The following is a 19552-nucleotide window of genomic DNA, read 5'->3' on the forward strand; positions in this document are numbered from 1 at the left end:
CTTCCTGTAGCCGGCAACTAGAACTCCACACAATACTCCAAATGTGTTCTCACTAATGATTTGTACAACTGCATCACAATATACCATGTTGTAGCAATAGCCTTCCCAATGAAGGCAAGCATGCGAAACACCTTCTTCACCACCCTGTCCATCTGACTTGCCACTTTCAGGGAACCATGCACCAGTACTCCTAGATCTCTCCCTTCTATAATACAAGGCTCTACCATTTACTGTGCAAGGCCTGCCCTAGTTTGCATGCCCATCTTTCCAATTGATCTAGATCCTGCTGTAAACTTAGATCTTCTTTCTCTGTCAGCTATACTATCAATTTGGGTGTCATTTGCAAGTGTACTAACAGTCGATTGTATTCTAAATTGTTAATTAGATAACAACAGTGGGCCCAGTGCTGACCCCTACGACACTCCACTGATCACAGGCCTCCAACCAGAAAGACAACCCTCCACAACTCCTCCTTGCAAGTCAATTCTGAATCATATTGGCAAGCTCACCTTAGAATCCATGTGATCTCACCGATCCAGCCTAGCAGACCAGGTTGGACCGCAGAGGCTTTCCTAAACTCCATAAAGACATGTCCATGGCCCAGCCTTCATCAATCCACTTGATCTCGTCAAAAAACTCAAATTCGCGAGACATGATTTCCCATGCACAAAGTCATGCTGACCATCTCTAGTTAGTCTGTGCCTATCCAAATGCTGGTAGATCCTGACCCTAAAAATCTCCTCCAACAGCTTTCCCCATCACTGACATCAGACTCTCTGGCCTATAGTTCTTTGGTTTGCCCTTGCTTCCCTATTTAAATAAGTACATTAGCTACTCTCCAGTTTTCTGGAACCTCATTTGTGGCTAAAGATTACACAAATATCTCTGCAATGGCCTCTGCAATTTCTTCCCTCGCTACCCACAAGGTTCAAAGTTGTACTTAATCAGGCCCTGTATATTTATCCACCTTGCTGCACATTAAAACCACCAATATCTCCTTTTTGGCCATTCTTATATGGTTTAATGTTTTACAACTCATCTCTCAATTTATTAACTTTCATGATCTTCTCAGTAAAAACATTCATACCTCTCTCCCCCCCCTTTGGCTCTTCACAAAGATAACCATGTTTATATTTAGGGGACCTATTCATTTTTTGGTGAAACTTTTTTGCAGCTAAATGTGAACCAAAACCAGTTTCTGGAAGAGAAGCTAGAACAAGATGGATAAACCAAATATATTTTATCATGCATTTTCACAAATTGTATACTCAGTACAAATGTCATTACCTTTCAATGTGAATCAGACATATGCCCAATGTGACAAATTTCAATGACCTCCATTCTGGAAGAGATTTTCCTCCATCATTTGGCATTGGCATTGTCACTGCTACCCCCAAATGATGCTACAGGAAGTTTGTAAGTGAACTGTAACAGGCAATGCACCAAAGTAACATTCTTTAGAAAAGAAATACTCCATGTTGTAGCACTAAATCATACATCTGGGGTTGCAGATCATAATCGCCCTTAAGACTCACTAACATTCAGATCCAAATGAATGATCCATATACATTTGCCAACATTGGAAGCTTACAAGTGATGGATCACTTGAAAATGTAATGAAGAACTACCTGTAGAAGTTGGCTCACTTCAGGTGACCACCTTCAGAATAGCACAAACCTTGCATTTATCAACACCACATTATTTCATATCAGACTACACTGACACCTTCTGGCTGTTAAACTTTAAAAAAAACACATTTTTCCATGCCATCTACTGTATATACAATCCCAGATAATTCAAATGAAGTCAAGTAGTATAAACCAAGTGTGCAACATGTTATGTAAATGTATTAGTCATACAGCTTGGAAACAAACCTACAGACTAATTCAACCATGCCGACCAAGGAGCCAACTTAGTTCCTTTTGCTTGCAATTGACCATAGCTCTAAACTTTTCCTATCCATATCCAAATATACCCATCTCAATCACTTCCTCTAGCAGCTAATTTAATGTGCATACCATCTCTGTGAATATTTTGCCCTCGGGTTCCTATCTTTCCCCTTAAACCCACAACCTCTAGTTCTTGATACCCTTTCTACGCCTCTCACAATGTTACACCCCTGTCAGATCACACTAGTTATCTATACTCCAGGGTTAAAGTCCTAGCTTGCCCAACTTCTCGCTATAACATTAGTCCTGGCAATATCGTCATAAATTGTTTCTGTACTCTTTCTAGCTGAATGGCATCATTCCTAGAGCAGGGTGACCAAAACTGAAGAACACACTTCAAGCACAGTCTCAAGGATTTATACAACTGCAATATAACATTCCAATTTCTATACTCATCAAAATCAACTTTCTGCTATCGCCTTCTGCTTTCTGCCACCAAGCCACTCGAGTATTCATTTTGTTAGTTATTTCTAGATTCCATGCAATCAAACCTTTTAGAGCAGCCTACCATGTGGAATCTTATCAATGTCCTTGCTGAAGTCCATATAGACCAAGTCTGCGTCCTGGGTCTCAGATCTTCTTGGTAACTTTGAAAAACTCAAATTTATCAGACATCAACTCACCATAAAAACAGGAGGCATCATTGCCTGCAGCTCCACACATAGATGGTCAATTTGGTCTTTGAGGGACTCTATTCTTTCCCTCTTTACTCTTCTTTCTTTAATAAACTAATAATACTTTGGGATTCTCCTTTATCTCTTTGCCAAAGCTATTGCATGCTCCATTTTTGCCTTCTCATGGCCCCTATGCTCCTCAGGGATATTCCATAGCACCCTGTACCTGACCCATGCTTCCTTTTTTCTAACCAGCACCTCAATATATTTTATGAAATGTTCTTCATTATAAAGTACAGCATAGAATTATTTCACACAAATCACGTATTTCCAACAAAATACCAGATAATTTAAGAGAACAAAAGACGCATCCAAACTATTGCTATTACAATATTCCGATGGTAATCCAATGTTTACAATTAGCATGGATTAATTCATCACTACAGCAAAATGATTCAATGCCTACACATCACCTTCGCAACTGTCTTTTAATTCTGTATCCATGCAACAACCTACACCTAATCCTGTGATTGCAAGGACATGTGGATTCACATGGAATCTGAACACTTCACACTGCAATTGCAACAGAAAGCAGAATAATCTCCGAGCACAACCTCTAAACTCACACCTCCTGGAGTTTTAATACACACTGTTAAAATTATAGTTGTCGCTTTTACATATTCAGAGTTGTAATGATACAGAGGGCCATTCAGCTCACCAATTCTATGACACCTCTCTGCAGAGTAATCCAATTAGACATTCCCCTCCTATGTATCCTATACCCTGCAAGTCTGTTTCCTCGCGTCTATTATCCATTTTCCTACCTGGAATAAGATCAAAGTTGTATCAAAAAGCCCATTTGTCAAATTAAAAACAGAATTGAAAACACCAGTAACCAGTTGTTTCACATCTCCAACTACACAATGCAATACAGCAATAAAACCTCAGTCGGAAATTCACAGCCTAATGAACAATCCTGCCATATGTTCCACTGGGAGGAATGAAATGTAGTACAAGGTTTCTTTACAATAAATAAAGAGAAGGCATATTTATTGGGAAGTAATTAAATTAACTACGGAGCTAATCATTAAAGCAATTCAGCTGGCACTAAAGTTATTCCTAAATATTTAAATGGCAATTTCCCAACCTTATAATTGTATTGCCTAATAGTTGAGGAATATTTTAGTACTACGTGAAATAAGCCCAACAAATACAATATAAACAATTATAGACAAGATACAATGTACCAACCAAAAACTAACCTGTGTTTGGAACAAAGACCCAGCATTTATTTATTTGCTTCTGTACGCTACAATTTGAGATTTGTAATAGAAAAAAAAAATCTCATGTATTTAAAGTGCACATTCACAGATTTTAATAAGGGCCATTTTTATACATTTTGGTTTCACCATGTAGAAATTACAGCAGTGTTTATACATAGTCAGGGCACAATAATGTTTGGGACACAGCAATGTCATACAAATGAAAGTAGTCATGTTTAGTATTTTGTTGCATATCCTTTGCATGCAATGACTGCTTGAAGTCTGCGATTCATGGACATCACGAGTTGCTGGGTGTCTTCGTTGGTGATGCTCTGCCAGGCCTGTATTGCAGCCATCTTTAGCTTATGCTTGTTTTAGGGGCTAGTCCCCTTCAGTTTTCTCTTCAGCATATAAAAGGCATGCTCAATTGGGTGATTGACTTGGCCACTCAAGAATTTACCGTTTTTTAGTTTTGAAAAAATCCTTTGTTGCTTTAGCAGTCTGTTTGGGATCATTGTCTTGCTGCAGAATGAACTGCCGGCCAATATGTTTTGAGGCATTTATTTGAACTCGAGCAGATAGGATGTGTTTATACACTTCAGAATTCATTATGCTACTACCATCAGCAGTTGTATCATCAATGAAGATAAGCGAGCCAGTACTTTCAGCAGCCATACATGCCCAGGCCATAACACCCCCACCACCATGTTTCACAGATGAGGTGATATGCGTTGGAGCTTGGGTAGGTCCTTCTCTCCTCCATACTTTGCCCTTGCCATCACTCTGATATGTTAATGTTCGTCTCATCTGTCGCAACTGTGGTTGCTCTTTTAAGTACTTCTTGGTAAACCGTAACCTGGCCATCCTATTTTTGCGACTAACCAGTGGTTTGCATCTTACAGTGTAGCCTCTGTATTTCTGTTCATGGTGTCTTCTGCGGACAGCGGTCATTGGCAAATCCACACCTGACTCCTGAAGAGTGTTTCTGATCTGTCGAACAGGTGTTGGAGGATTTTCCTTTATTATAGGGAGAATTCTTCTGTCATCATCTGTGGAGGTTTTCCTTGGCCTGCCAATCACTTTGCGACTATTAAGCTCACCAGAGCTCTCTTTCTTCTTAATGATGTCCCAAACAGTTGATTTTGGTAAGCCTAAGGTTTGGCTGATGTCTCCAATAGTTGTATTCTTGTTTCTCAGTTTCATAATGGCTTTTTTGACTTTCATTGGCACAATTTTGGTCCCCATGTTAATAAACAACAATAAAAGTTTCCAAGGGTGATGGAAAGACTGGAGGAAAGACTAGGTGCCGAGAGCTCTCTCAACCTGCATTATTAAGGAGGCAGTTAAACACACCTGAGCAATTACAAACACCTGTGAGGAATGTGTCCCAACCATTATGATGCCTTGACTATGTATTAACACAGCTGTAATTTCTACATGGTGAAACCAAAATGTATAGAAACACACTTTAATAAAATCTGACAATGTGCACTTTAACCACATGTGATTTTTTTCTATTACAAATCTCAAATTGTGGAGTACTGAGGCAAATAAATAAATGAGTCTTTGTCCCAAACATTATGGAAGGCACTGTATAACATATCAACCAATTCACAAAAGGTAAAAACCACCTTTGGCTCAAAATATCAACCATTCCACTCTCCTCACAGATGCTGCCAAGCTGATGGAATGAATGAAGTTGCATACCAACATCAGAGTCCAAAATTTAACATCAATTAATCTATAGAAACATTACTGGAATTCAGACTCTCATATCTCAACACCACTTACACATGTACCATTAGTCATCCATTCTTTAATTTTTTCTCCAAGAATTGTGTACAGATAAATGCCCCAAATGGATCAGGCAATTGACATGCCAGTAACATTTCAAGAGGTAAATCGTTATAATGGCATTGGCAATAGATACTACATTCTATTAATATGATGGTGCCATGGATCAACATTTCTGAGCCATATTATCACATTTTGCATTGATGGTGGAAGTGTTTTCTCAGTATTGATGACACAACGAGAATTGGAATCGTCCTTTTTAATTCCAAAACAATTAGATAGTCAGATTAAACCTAACAAGGTAAACAGGCACCTTCTGGAATACTTACTTGTCAAAATATTCTGCAATCATCAATAACAGCGACGCTAAAGTAAACAATGTGGTGACACTTTTCTGCATCACTCTTCAAAAATACAATACCAAAATATGATCTTGTCAATCAACCCCATCCACAGACACACAATATAATCAATGTGTTCAGCTCTGCCTCACGTGAAATCATTTTTTTGTTTAAGATTATTTTCACCCTTGCATTTAAACACCCTATGCATGCATGGCACTGTGCCCAAATGCATCAGCAATTCAGATATATTTTGCTTGTGGACAAGACAGATGTACAACACAGCACCAAATTATGAAAGCTTACATTTCAGTTTCTAAGTTAGTCAGCGTGATATCCAAACTAATTTAGAACACAGGATTCAGCATAAGTAATAATACTGCTGACAAGCAAATATTAGGTACCAAGTGCTAAACAATTGTAGTGATACAGATTTATTATTGAAACAAAAACACAATACATAAAGGTTTGCAAAGAAAATAAGACATTTCAAATTACATGTACCTGCAGCTCCTCTGAGATTCGTCTTAAGTGACTGGTTATCTTTGTGATGAGGTCACAGTACATCTGCTCTGAATGTTGCTGGCACACACACTTGTAAACACAACTAAAAAAAAAAAGATAATCTGTCTTTTAGTCTTGACTCTGCTCATGCGACAATCTTCCATTTGATAAAGACTATAAAGTCAATTGTTAACCTACCTGACTCACCTGTTGCATTGCTCAAGGATTCATCCACTCTAGGCACCTACTCTAGAATTCAGATTGGAATGAACCAATATGAAGCAAGTTTCAACAGACTTAATCTGCTTCCTATTATGCATGTGCGGAACACAAAATTGGCTGTTTGAAAATAATCTGTTGATTGCATTTAGAATTTATGGTTTTGCAGCGATTAAGAGTCAACAAATACTGTTGAGGGATGCATCAGAAAATGCCAGTGGTTTCAAGACCTTTGCATCACATTAGCTAGAGTTAAATGTGAATGCACCTAAAGTCCAATGTGTGCATTATATCTATAACTTGCAGTGTTTTAAGTAAAAATTGAAATACAGTATGCCTAATAAACATATTGCATTAGAGCTCCATGGAAAGGCTGGAAATTGTTTAATTGTTTAAATGGATAAGAGATAATACTGAACTTTCAAAATCTCAATCCCAAAGAAATTTAAATTCACTAATTTGCACAAGGATGTTTGCCACTCATGAGGTGATTTCAGCACGTCAGAAACATTTGTTTTCTATAGCTACCCGATTGTATCACTGTGCTTACACTTGCTATCATTTTTACATTCAATAATCACCCAAACACTATCCATAATTAAAACAGAATATATACTATATTCAGTCATTATGGAATACTATGAACTTTAGACTGGGTTGAAAAGGGTTTTAAAAATGTATTTGTGTAAAGTTGTTCTTTCGTGAGTCAGATCTTTCATAAATCAGGCAACCTTTGTATATATTTACCGAGGACATACAGCACATATCAATTCCATTTAATTAAAGACGTTACAATTAAAACTGGTCAGGGAATCAATCCCAAACCAGAAAACATATACAAAGGTCAGAATATAACAAGGAATATTATAGAAAATGGTAGCCTAAAAGGGAAAAGTGTGAAGGTCCAGTAAATAAAAACCAATTCCACCAAGATGCTACAAATTACTTTGAGTTAATTGGACTGGCAAATTTGTATAATGCACTAATTCTAACAGTCTTCACTAAGCCTCAAATGATATGAATTAATACGCTTGAAAGTCTGGGCTGCAATGTTAAACAAAGTATCAAACATTGTTTTCACAAATTGAAGTTATTTTAACTCAGATTACTCTTTATAAAAAGTCACATTACTGATTACAACTAATTCTATTTGCTCTCACCTGTAAATTTGCTCATAAGAAATAGGGATGCAGTCTCCAGGAGACTGTGTCAAAAGCTGATCAATGGCACTGTCCAGCTTCGGCCAATAAGTGCGTTGGTAGTCTTCCGCTGTTATAACGTTCATCACTAAACAAGGTAAAACAAAATTACCAAAATCAGTGCAGACTTCAAGAAATTTAAGACTCTTGGAATCTTTTTCTAATTTTTCTTATTGCTTAGATGGACAGAAATTAATGGGTCTCCCAAGCTTTTTAAGAGGACTACAGTCTGGAAAACCAGACATCACACATCTGAAATTAATCACCAGCTCCCTCTACCAACAATCTCATCCACCTAGCTGAACTTGTCCTTACCCTGAATTTCTCTTTTGATTCTTCTAACATCCTCAGAACAAGGCGTAGCCATGGGCACCGCATGAGCCCCAACTAAGTCTGTTTTTTCATCAGGGACATGCAATAGCAAGTCTTGCTCTCAAAATGCCGTGCCCCACACAATAAACAGAACACAAAAGGCAGGAGTAAATCAGCAGGTCAGGCACCATCGCTGGAGAACATGGACAGGTGATGCTTTGGGTTGGACTCCTTCTTCAGATGGCTGACTCGCTGAGTTGCTTTATGACATTTTGTGTAAACCAGCATCTGCAATTCATTGTTTAAACAGATCATAAAGCTCCTGTAGTGGTAACCTTTCACCTTACAAGCATCTCTATCGAGCACATTTTCCTTCTTCATTTCCAGCTGCAGATATTCTACCACCAGTCACATCTTTTCCTCCCCTCACCTCTCCATTATCTGCAGGAGCCACACTTTCCATGGGCCTATAACCTGCTCATCACTCTCAATCCAACCATTCCAGGTTCCTGGCACTTTCATCTGCATCTCCCGCAGTTGCAACACTTATTCCTGCACCTCCTCCTTCACCACTATCTCGTGACCAAAATGGCCGCTTCCACCGAGGCAAAGATTCACATGTACTAACTCCAATCTTTTACACTGCATGTGGTGCTCCAGTTGTGGCCTCCTCTACATCAGCAAGAGTAAGCACAGACTAGGCCACTGGTTTGCTGAGCACCTGCATTCTGTCTGGAATGGAGATCCAGAGCTCTCAGTCACAAGGCATTTCAACTTCTTCCCCAATCCCAAACCAGGCTGTCAGTCCTCAGCCTTCACCATTATCAGTGTGAGGCCTAAGGCAAACTAGAAAAATAACACCTCATCCTGTTGAACAGTCATCAACCCATTGGTACATACTCCTAAACTTTCAATTTAAGTAGCCTTTACCTCCCATGTTTCCATCCTCCTCTTCCGATCCATCTTGGCCCTCCCATTTTTGTTCCTTTTACTGGACCTCTCACCCTCCAGTCCCCATCACCCATTTTTGGCCATCTTACTCCCCTGCTTCCATCCACTTCACCCAACAGATAGTCTCTCCCACATCTGTTTTCATATGCTCTTCATCTCTCTCCCCCTCTCTCTAATGGCTCCCATTATCACCTTGTCTGAAGAAAGGTCCCAACCCAAAATGTTGTCTATCCATTTTCTCAAGAGACGCCACCTTACCTGTTGATTTACTCCAGCATTCTGTCTATCTTTGGTATAAAACTGTATCTGCTGTTCCTTGTTATTACCATCCTTATCAGAGTACAGCACTGATAGGCTTTACATCCCTGCTTATTACCTTCCAACCTGTTTCCCATCTCACTCCATCTCCCCTCCACCTGGCTCCATCTGCCTTTTTTTATTGTCTGCTTTCACTTTTCATCAATCTGCTCCGGTTCCCTATTCCATCCCACCCCCTCTATCCATCACCCTTCCTGAGACCACCTACTGGCCTGTCTCACTCCCTTCCCTCTCACTTCTGCTGTAGAGTTTCTACTGAAACATTCACAATTCCTGTCCCCACCCTGAGAAGCTGCTCAATCCATTGAGTTCCTTCAGTGGTTTGTTTTTCTGCACCAGATACCAACATCTGTACTCTTTATCTACATCCATAAATAAATCCATACATAAATGATGTAGCTCCAATAATGAGAAAACGATGCAAGTGCCCAAATATCATAAAATTCAAGCAAATCGCCAATGCATTGTGATTACATGTTGAATGACGATTTCAAATAAGATTGCAGCTGTTATTTTCTTCTTGTGCACAACTTGTGGTCCAAAAATTTAGCAAATTGGAGTCAATGAGCATGGGTAATTGCAGTCAGTACTTCCACAAAAATGTTTTTAAAAGCTCAGTCAACATCTAGAACTGATCTTTGGTATGTGATGTTCTTGACGATGAGTGATTTAACAGCATGAATATATGACATGAACCACTGGTTTGAAGTTCTCATTGTCCGGGGTAATTATTGCAGCCCCAACAACTATTGCCCCCTCTTAAGTATTATTCTCAGGTACTGATATGACTAAATAGAGTCAAACAGAAAAAAACAAAACATAATTGATAAGCTTTAATCAATTGCCACTTCCAGAAAGTTCCAGTTATGTATTGTAACATGCAAGATGAGATTTAAGAGGTGCACTGATCCTTTGCCTCACTTGGAAGGGCTGCTTGATGGAGGTGAGACAAGATATTGGAACACAGGTTGCATCTCCTGCAGTTTTGGAGGAAAGTGCTGTGGAGGGGGCGGATTGGGTACAAAGGAATGAGCAATGAAATTGGTGGCATAGTGGACAGAGAAGGAGGTTGCACAAGATTGTAACGGGATCTTGATCAACTGGGCCAATGCGCTGAGGAATGACAAATTTAGTTAAATTCAGACACAGATATGTTGCATTTTGACAAGTCGAACCAGGACAGGACTCGCACAGTAAATGGTAGGAACCTTGGGAGGGTTGTAGAATTAAGAATGTAGTTATGTAGTTCAATGAAAGTGGCAACACGGTAGACAGGGTGGCATTTACCTTCATTGGGCAGTATCTTGACTCCAGGCGTAGGGCAATTAAGTTATAGCTGTATTAGATGTTGATAAGGCCATGTTTCAAGTACTATGCACAGTTCTGAGTGCCCTTCTGGAGGGAGAATGTCATTTAACTGTAGTGAGGATGCTTCTGGGTCCGATATTTCTGGGTCCAAGCTACGAGGAGGAACTAGATGTACCAATTCATTTTGCCCAGGAGCAAAGGAGACTGAAGGGTGACTTTATGGTTTATAAAAATCATGAGGGGCATAAATAAGATTAATAGCCACAGTCTCTCTCTCTCTCTCCCTCCCCCCACCTCCTCTCCCACCCCCCCACCTCCGCCTCCCCCCCCCCCAGTATGTGGTGTTATATGGAACAAACTGCCAGTTTTTTTTCCCCAGGGCAAGGGATTTTTTTACTATGACAATTAAACTTCCACTTAAAAAATACAAGTGCTGAAAATTTGATTTGTTTCAAAAACAATTGTACAAAGCCTTTTTTCTTGAAATCACCAAATAAGTTGGAACCCAAATGATCAATGGACTGTATTCTACAACATAACCTATTGCCAATTAAATAGTAAATGTTAAATTATTAAAAGTTCTCCAAAATTCCAAAGATCGATCTAATACAAAAATAATATAAAATTGGGCTTTAACATGGAATCGTCAGGTAACAGCATGTTGGAAGTTTGAAAACTCAAGTCTGGTGCGATCCTGAGCAAAGCTTACTCCACAAAAGTTCCAGTCAGATGATCAGGAGGCAAATGTTTGCAAAACAGTTAGAATGCAATTGTTCAATGCATTCGCTCACAGATCCCTAGCTTAACACGTCAGTTGCCTCTCAATAACATTTCCAATTAACAATCTGACGTGCTGAAATCCAAGGAGCAAGGTCTGCGCAGCAAACTATCTTCATACACGGCAACTTTGATCACTTTATTAGATTATCCACAAACAAGCACACTTACTTAAGGGTCACTGAATAGCAGTTAACATTGACCCTGGATAAAAGCTACAGAAGCCAGCTACAGCAATTGTAGTGCAATTTCAATAGAACATAAAACTTGATTTGTCTAATGTTCGGCTTTCAATCACACAGTATGCTGCATTACGAATCAGCTACTGAAGATAGTTGGCTTAATTTTATGTAGCACAAGATACACACAACAACATAATTTAAACATGACAAGTTTAACTAACTTTATGGCAAAAACTCAGATCCAACATTGTGCACAATTCATATAACTCAGGAGTTGCAGGCTACAGCAGCTCCCACTTCCAACCAATACAATTGTTACATATAGAAAAGTCAGCACCTGAATTTCAATGTGCTGCAAATTTTCAATAACCAACTCAGTTAACACAGATTTCAATTTTCAAGAGCTGCCCCATAGCATTAAGCTCAAATAACATGGAAGGCCATTCAGTGAATTGTGTTTGTGGTAGAACTTTAAAAGAGCTTTCTGATGTGCCTCATTTCCTTTATTATGTCTCAACTTTCGTTTTGAAACTTATCTTGAATCTTATTTCAATACTTTAGCCAGTGCATTCCAGACTGTTGCTCAATAACTAAGATTTGTTTCCCCTTCAGTCCTTTCCACTGGCACAAAAGCCTATAATTGGAAGGCGCATTAATTTAAAAAAAAGCTTATTTCTTATTTTAACAAGACTTTTATTTTTAACCTTAATTATTATTTTTTTAATTCAAGTTACCATCACCTCCATATTAAATACACCTCATGCCACTGATATAAATCCAGATAGACTCCACTACACTCTCTCCAAAACCTTAATCTTCTTCCTCCTGCCCACATTTTATAATAATTCAGCTTGGGCCTAAAAAGTGAATTATAAAAGGTTGGATTATAACTTAATTGTTTTTGTACTGTGTCTCAATTACAAAGACAAAGAATTTTAAAAAATCGAAGTGTTGGAGGAACTCAGCAGGTCAGGTGGCATCTGTAGAGGGCAAGGTGATATTTCAAACAGGGCCCCTTCTTCGGACTGGTTGCAGTAGTGGGGAAGAAAGCTGGAAAAGGCACATTGGGATGAGACAAAGTCTGGGTTGGTCTGAAGGGGGGTGGGGGTTGATTGGCTGACAGCTGGAGTAAGTGACAAAGTCTAGATGTGAAACAGACATGAAAAGGGAGACACAAATGGTCAGGTAAGGAGAGAAGAGGGGGATTTGAAATGTAAAGCCAGAGGAGAAAGGAGACAAAGGGGATGGGAAAGAGGAAGACATTGCTACCATCCAACACCAGTCATTTCTTCCTATCCCCACCTCTTTTCACTTTCCCTGGACACCACTCCCTCCACAATTCCTTGGTTCGTTTATTTGCTCATACCTAACCAGCCTCCTTCCCAGCACTTTCCTCTGAAACCCAGATGCAACATGTTTCCCAATAACCCGTCCCACTTCCATCCAGGGATCTTAACAGCCCTTCCAGGTGAGGCAGACGATCAGTGCACTTCTTTAAACCTCATCTTCTGCATTCAGTGCTCCCAACAAGGCCTCCACCACATTAGCGGGATCAAGTGTAGACCAGGTGACCATTTCACCATATGCTTTGCCAAGGCCTGCTGGACCACCTCCTGGTTGCTAACTATTTTAGCTCCCCTTTCCCTATGCATACGGACCTTTCCGTCCTCCATTGCCAGAGTGAGGACACATGCAAACTGTAGGAACAGAGCCTCTTAGTCCACTAGGGTAACTTGCATCCCAAATATAGTCACCCCACACCGTTTCCCTCATTCATATGCACATTTCCCATCACCAAGACACTCTGCTCAGCACCATTTTCCTTTCTATCACTTCCTCTTCTCTCCTTATCCATTCCCTCCACAAATGCTACCTGACCCGCTGAGTTCCTCCAGTACTTTGCATTTTGCTCAATCTTCCAGCATCTACAACTTTGTTTCTCGATTAAAAAGTCTTGTCAATCTGACCTGAAACCTTCAGAGATTCGAACATTTGATTGCCTGCGGCTTTCTGCTTTTACAACCTATTTTAAACCAGTCATTTCTTTTTTGCCATGTAATATACAATAAATGTATATGAATTACAGCCAAGAAATATGACAAAAGTAATTTTTTTGGTGACAGAAACACAGCATGCTGCCATTATGCGACTGTTATGTTCCAATCTCAATTCTATTGGTATATTGAAGAATACATGATGTAACCATAAAGTACACAAATCAGAATTCAAAACTCAAAATGTTGCTCTACACAATGCACTTCAGTGGCTGTGGTACCCCCTGTACTGTTCATCGCTTAAAATAGCTGAGGAATTGGTGCAGAGGAATATTACGCAGATTGGTGCCCCCTAGATCTAAAGTGTCACAAGATGGGAAAAGACTTAGGTACATAAATCCATCACCTTTTGTTTAGTTTAGCTTAGAGATACCTTGCAGAAATAGGCCCTTCGGCCCACCGAGTCCACATTGACCAGCAATCCCTGCACATTAACACTACCCTACACACAACTAGGGCCAATTTTACATTTATACCAAGCCAATTAACCTACAAACCAGTACGTCTTTGGGAGTGTGAGAGGAAACCGAAGATCTCGGAGAAAACCAATGCAGGTCACAGGGAGAACTCATACAGACAGCACCCATAGTCAGGATCGAACCCAGATCTGGTGCTGTAAGGCAGTAACTCTACCGCTGCACCACTGTGCAGATCTGTTGGGAGCCCTACTTTGGTACTGGGCAGGACAAAATAAAAATAATGGAGATAGAAATAAAATCTATTTTTTCAATATATATTTATGGTAGGAATATTTAAAATATTCTGTCCAGGTGTTCTCAGCAAATAGCATGCCTCATATCTATAAATTATGTTTATTCTGTACAGTCACTGTTAAAAATGTTTGAATATTTCAAGGATAGAAATTATCCTTGACCAAATATTTCCTGGTAGCCTTCAACAAGTGTTCATGCTAGTGGGTTCAAACCCAGAAATGTGAACCTATAATTTAGGCCGACTTCTTTGCAACTCTGGGGGTGGAGAGCAAGGCATTTCCAAACGAGAGCAAGTTAAGCCCACTGTGAATGCAAAAAGAAAAACATACACAAACTACAAAAAGTAGACATGCTGTCCTGCTGTTCTAACCAATATTTAGCCTTTCACAAACATTATTCAAAAATGGTTTATGTAGCCAATACTGTGTTGCTGCTTGTGACTTACTCCATATTCAAGTAACAATACTTCAAATCAGCCTATTGCTGGTAAAAGACTTTCATATCTTTCAAGGTAATGAATTGCAATAAAAAGTTTGTATTATGGCAAAATAAAATGCAACATTTTCTTTCAAAGCTATACTGCTACAAAAAAAATGCATTTCACTTTAGTATGCAATAATCACTTCAGTGTAATACAATCATTCCAAAGCCTAAAATATTACTTACGTGTCCTAGAGCTATACATCACGGAAACAGGCCCTTTAGAGCAACTTGTCCACGTGGACCAGATTTTATAACTAAGCTAGTCCCATTTATCTATGCTTCACACTTATCCCTCAAATCTATCCATGCAACTGTCTAGATCTATATACATGGCCATTAAATGTCAAAATATTACCTAAAGTTTATTGATTCAGAGAATGTTTATAAACTTGAATATATGGCATTTGAATTCCAGCACATTTTGCAATTAACAGAAGCCACTTATTCTAGATAACAAACTAACCATTATTGTATTATCTTTTTTTGGTTTGCTCCAATTATCCCCAAAATCTCCCAGTGTGGCATTTTGGTTGGTATACAAGATCTAAGAGATTAGTCTTCATATAGCACCCTAAAAATTACAATCCCATCTTTGCAAAGTCAGCTCCTGACACACCATCCTTATGACCACATATTGACCTTAATGCAGGTCAATAAATAGCAATCACCTCCCAGAACTCCAGCCACCTTTACCTTTTCCACAACACGAGTGCTTTCACAACAGTTCCGAAGTGCCTTACAGCTTTGCTGCTGAGGAGATTGTTCTTCAAGCGCAGCATCCTCAAGCTCCATATTATTCCATAGAACAATGAGTTTTGCACATGTAGATCCAAATATCCAAGGGGATCTGCACTTGCACTCTGCTTTGTGGATTCTGGCAACATTACTCTGCCAATTATTTTAGATTTTGTTTGTTTTCTCTTGTCAGCGAGACAAGTCCAATACATCCATATTATATTTATGCCACAAACCACCTTCTGGGAAAGACACCTTCTTTTGACATTGATCTTTTATGGTCTGTTTACATAGTATTACTGATCATTCACTGTATTATTGATTATTGTATATATTTACTGTGTTATTGCATACATGGGTCTATAAAACTGCAGCAAGAATGTCATTGTTCCTCAACATTTCACTCTTCTCTTCTTATTTATTCCCTCCACAAATGGTCTCTGACCCGCAGAGTTCCTCCAGCACTTTGTGTTTTGCTCAATCTTCCAGCATCTACAACTTTTTGTTTCTCGATTAAAAAGTCTTGTCAATCTGACCTGTAACCTTCAGAGATTCGAACATTTGATTGCCTGCGGCTTTCTGCTTCTACCACTTATTGCACATGATAATTAAAGACTTAATTCTTGACCATTAGCTTACTTCAATAAACCAATGTTCCTATGAAACATGAAAATCAAATTGATGAATGGAAACTAATAGCTGGTTTAGAAGCACGTTTTGTGTTTAATCAGATAGGCATCCGACTATTCCTTTGTTGCTGAGAGGGGCATTTGTGTAATTAGGCTTTCTGGCTCAACTATATTTTTACTTCATCTCTACAGCATTGCTCACGAAAATATAATAGGTATTAAAAATAGAAATAGCCGCCAAAAAACAACATATGAAATCCTTTTCACGTTAACTATGAATTGTTGACGCACATATCCTGAAGAAATGTTTTCCCCGTGCGTGACTTACAGAACTTGGACGCTGAGGTGTTAATGTTCAGGGTTACTTTACTGGTCATGGGCTCAGGCTCTCTGTGCGCCGCCGGCCCTCTCTCTTCGCCGTTGGCAGACATATGATGGAGTAGTTCTTTGGGGTCCTGCTGCGTTTGCGACATCCCCCCTGACTCGGGCAGGGTGAGCTCAGCGTGGTGATGGGTGTGATGATGGTGATGGCGATTATGGTGGTGAGGCTGATAAGCGTCCGCCTCCCAGTTGTTGTGATTGTGGTCGTCCATTATCAGCTGCTGATAGCTGGCGTCCTCCTCCATGTTCTCGTCCATGGTGTGGCAGCTGTGTGAGTTGGGGAGAAACAGGAAGAACACTTTAAGGCAGATGCGCAAATAACAGTCGCGGATAAATTAGTCCCAGGGACATGAATGTTCCGGGATTACATATATGTGTATCTGTGTGCATGCGTGTCTCTTTCTACCTCTGCTTATATGCTGCACTTCATTCCAGCGTCGCCACCCTGGCTGGGCCCAGCTCCTTCCCCGCAGCGCTCCCCTTTACGGCCTTCTTGTTGCCTACCGGCTGCTAGCTTTGCGACACTTGGCGACCACCCCAGTGTGCGCCGGGAGCGGCGGCGGCCCTTGGTGACGGTAACCATGGAGACGGGCCCATTGTGCGGCAAGGCCTGACAGCGCCGACGAGACCCGCGCCTCACGCATCGGTACTTAACTTATTTTTTTTTTATTTTAAGCTGTTAAATTGTTGCTTTGAGAGGCGAGGAGCCCGGTTTGTAATCGAAATGATTTGCTTTTCTTCCTGTAACTAGGGACGCAAACCTCTCCCCCGAGGTTTAAACTAGCGGAAGTTTAGATGTAAACCAGAAGATAGACACAAAACGATGGAGTAACTCAGCGGGGGTACACAAAATTGCTGGAGGAACTCAGCGGGTGCAGCAGCATCTATGGAGCGAAGGAAATAGGCGACGTTTCGGGCCGAAACCCTTCTTCAGACTCATGGAGTAACTCAGCGGGCCAGGAGCATTACATTTTCTCTGTGTGTCTCTCTCCTCCCTGGCTATCAGTCTGAAGAAGGGCCTCGACCCGAAACGTCACCCATCTTTTCTCTCCAGAGACGCTGTCTGTCCCGCTGAGTTACTCCAACATTTTGTGTAATCTTCGGTGTAAACCAGCATCTGCAGTTCCTTCCCACACATTAGTTGTAAACCAGCGTTGTTTTAAACTGAATTTAGGGAATCCTTTGCAGCCGCCGCCCAGATGTGTCTTTCCCTCATCTATCCCATCAACTGACAGAGCCCCGGGGTGATGTTCCTGCTTCCAAGAACGCTTCAAATTAGGGCCAGATTTTATTTTGCAGAAGAAAAGTTTGAGCCTTAGAGGTTGCATCTATTGGGATTCCGGACGTATTTCCGAAGGAAAAGTGAAGAGTGGTTACAGTTATAGAGGAAGGGAAGGAAGAGAAGATGCTCGAGTGGAACACATCCCACTTTGGGTATTTGGGGGGTGGTGGGATAAGAGAAGGATGGGGGATGAATAAATGGAGGGAGGGAGAGATGGGTGGGAGGGCAGGGGGGTGGATGGTGGGCCAACGGGAGGGTGAATGGAGTGAGGGAGCAGTGGGGTAGGAGGATAGGGGAGGGGTGCTGGGGGAGAGGATAGGGTGAGGGTGGAGAGCTGGGGGGAGGAGGGGATGAAGGAGTAGCTGGGAGAAGGGGAAATTAAACCTAATTTCAGTACGGTATATAACTGGGAGGCATAGGTAGAGTAAACAAAGTTTTTTACCCTGGGTGGAAATGTCAAGGACCAAAGGGCACAGTTTTAGGGTTAGAGGAGAAAGTTTAAAGGAGATGTTCAGGCTTGCAAATGCTGGAATATTCAGCAAAACACAAACTACTGGAGGAACTCAGCGGGTCAGGCAACATCTGGGGAGGGAATGGCGGGTGACGTTTAAGGTCAGGACCCTTCTTCGGGGTCTGAAACGTCACCTGTCCATTCCCTCCACAGATGCTGCCTGATTCGCCAAGTTTCTCCAGTATTTTGTGTTTTTCTCTTTTCTATGGTTACGCACTTACACATAATTCATAGAACAGTACAGTGCAGGAACAGCTCCTTTTGCCCACAATATTTGTGTTGAATGTGATGCCAAGTTAATCTAGTGGAGACACTGTTCCTTCGACCAAGATGTCCTATCTACACTTGTCCCACCTGCCTATGTTTTGCCCATATCCCTCTAAATCTTTCCTATCCATGTACATGGCCAAATGTCTTTCAAATGTTGTTATAGTACCTGCATCAACTACCTCCTCTGGCAGCTCATTCCATATTCCCACCATCCTCTGTGAAAATGTTGCCCCTCGGGTTCCTATTAAATCTTTCCGCTCTCACCTTAAACCTGTTTCATAATTCCCCAACTCAGGGTGAATGCAGAGAGTCTTTTACCCAATCTATTCCCTTCTAGAAGATCACCCCTCATCCTCCTATGGTCCAAGGAATAAAGTCCTGCCCAACTTCTCCCTATAGCTCAGACCTTCAACATCCACAAATCTTCTCAGCACTCCTTCCAGCTTAACAGCACCCTTTCTCTAGCAGGGTGACCAAAATTGAACGCCATAATCCAAATATGGCCTCACCAACAACTTATACAACTGTAATATAACATTCCACCTTCTATACTTGATACCATGACAGATTAAAGCCATATACCTGCACTCCTAGATCTCTCTGCTCTACAACACTCCCTAGGGCCCTGCCATCTACTGTGAAGGCCCTACATAGGTTCTAATAGTTTTATGTTCTATATATATTCTATGTTCTATGCCCTTGTTTGATTTCCCAAATTGCGACTGCTCGCACAGAGCACAGCAAACAGTATGTGAGGTTAGAGG

The 19552-nt window shown here is 40.6% G+C and overlaps 1 protein-coding gene across 2 annotated transcripts in view; it reads right to left on the bottom strand.

The window, feature by feature from the left end:
- cacul1 (CDK2 associated cullin domain 1) overlaps positions 1-17273 on the bottom strand; it is a 74922-nt gene extending 57649 nt beyond the window's left edge. Inside the window, exons 1-4 of one of the 2 annotated variants that reach the window (XM_033033969.1) lie at positions 17132-17273; positions 16673-16992; positions 7844-7970; positions 6465-6567 (exon numbers count right to left, since the gene is read on the bottom strand). In XM_033033969.1, coding sequence (XP_032889860.1) covers positions 6465-6567; positions 7844-7970; positions 16673-16982 — 540 coding nt within the window. In that variant the 5' untranslated portion in view covers positions 16983-16992; positions 17132-17273. The remainder of the gene's footprint in view (positions 1-6464; positions 6568-7843; positions 7971-16672; positions 16993-17131) is intronic. The other variant, XM_033033970.1, reaches the window with a different exon arrangement.
- Positions 17274-19552: the final 2279 nt, after the last annotated feature.

This window comes from Amblyraja radiata, chromosome 15 (assembly GCF_010909765.2).
Source record: "Amblyraja radiata isolate CabotCenter1 chromosome 15, sAmbRad1.1.pri, whole genome shotgun sequence".
NCBI classification, from domain to species: Eukaryota; Metazoa; Chordata; class Chondrichthyes; order Rajiformes; family Rajidae; genus Amblyraja; species Amblyraja radiata.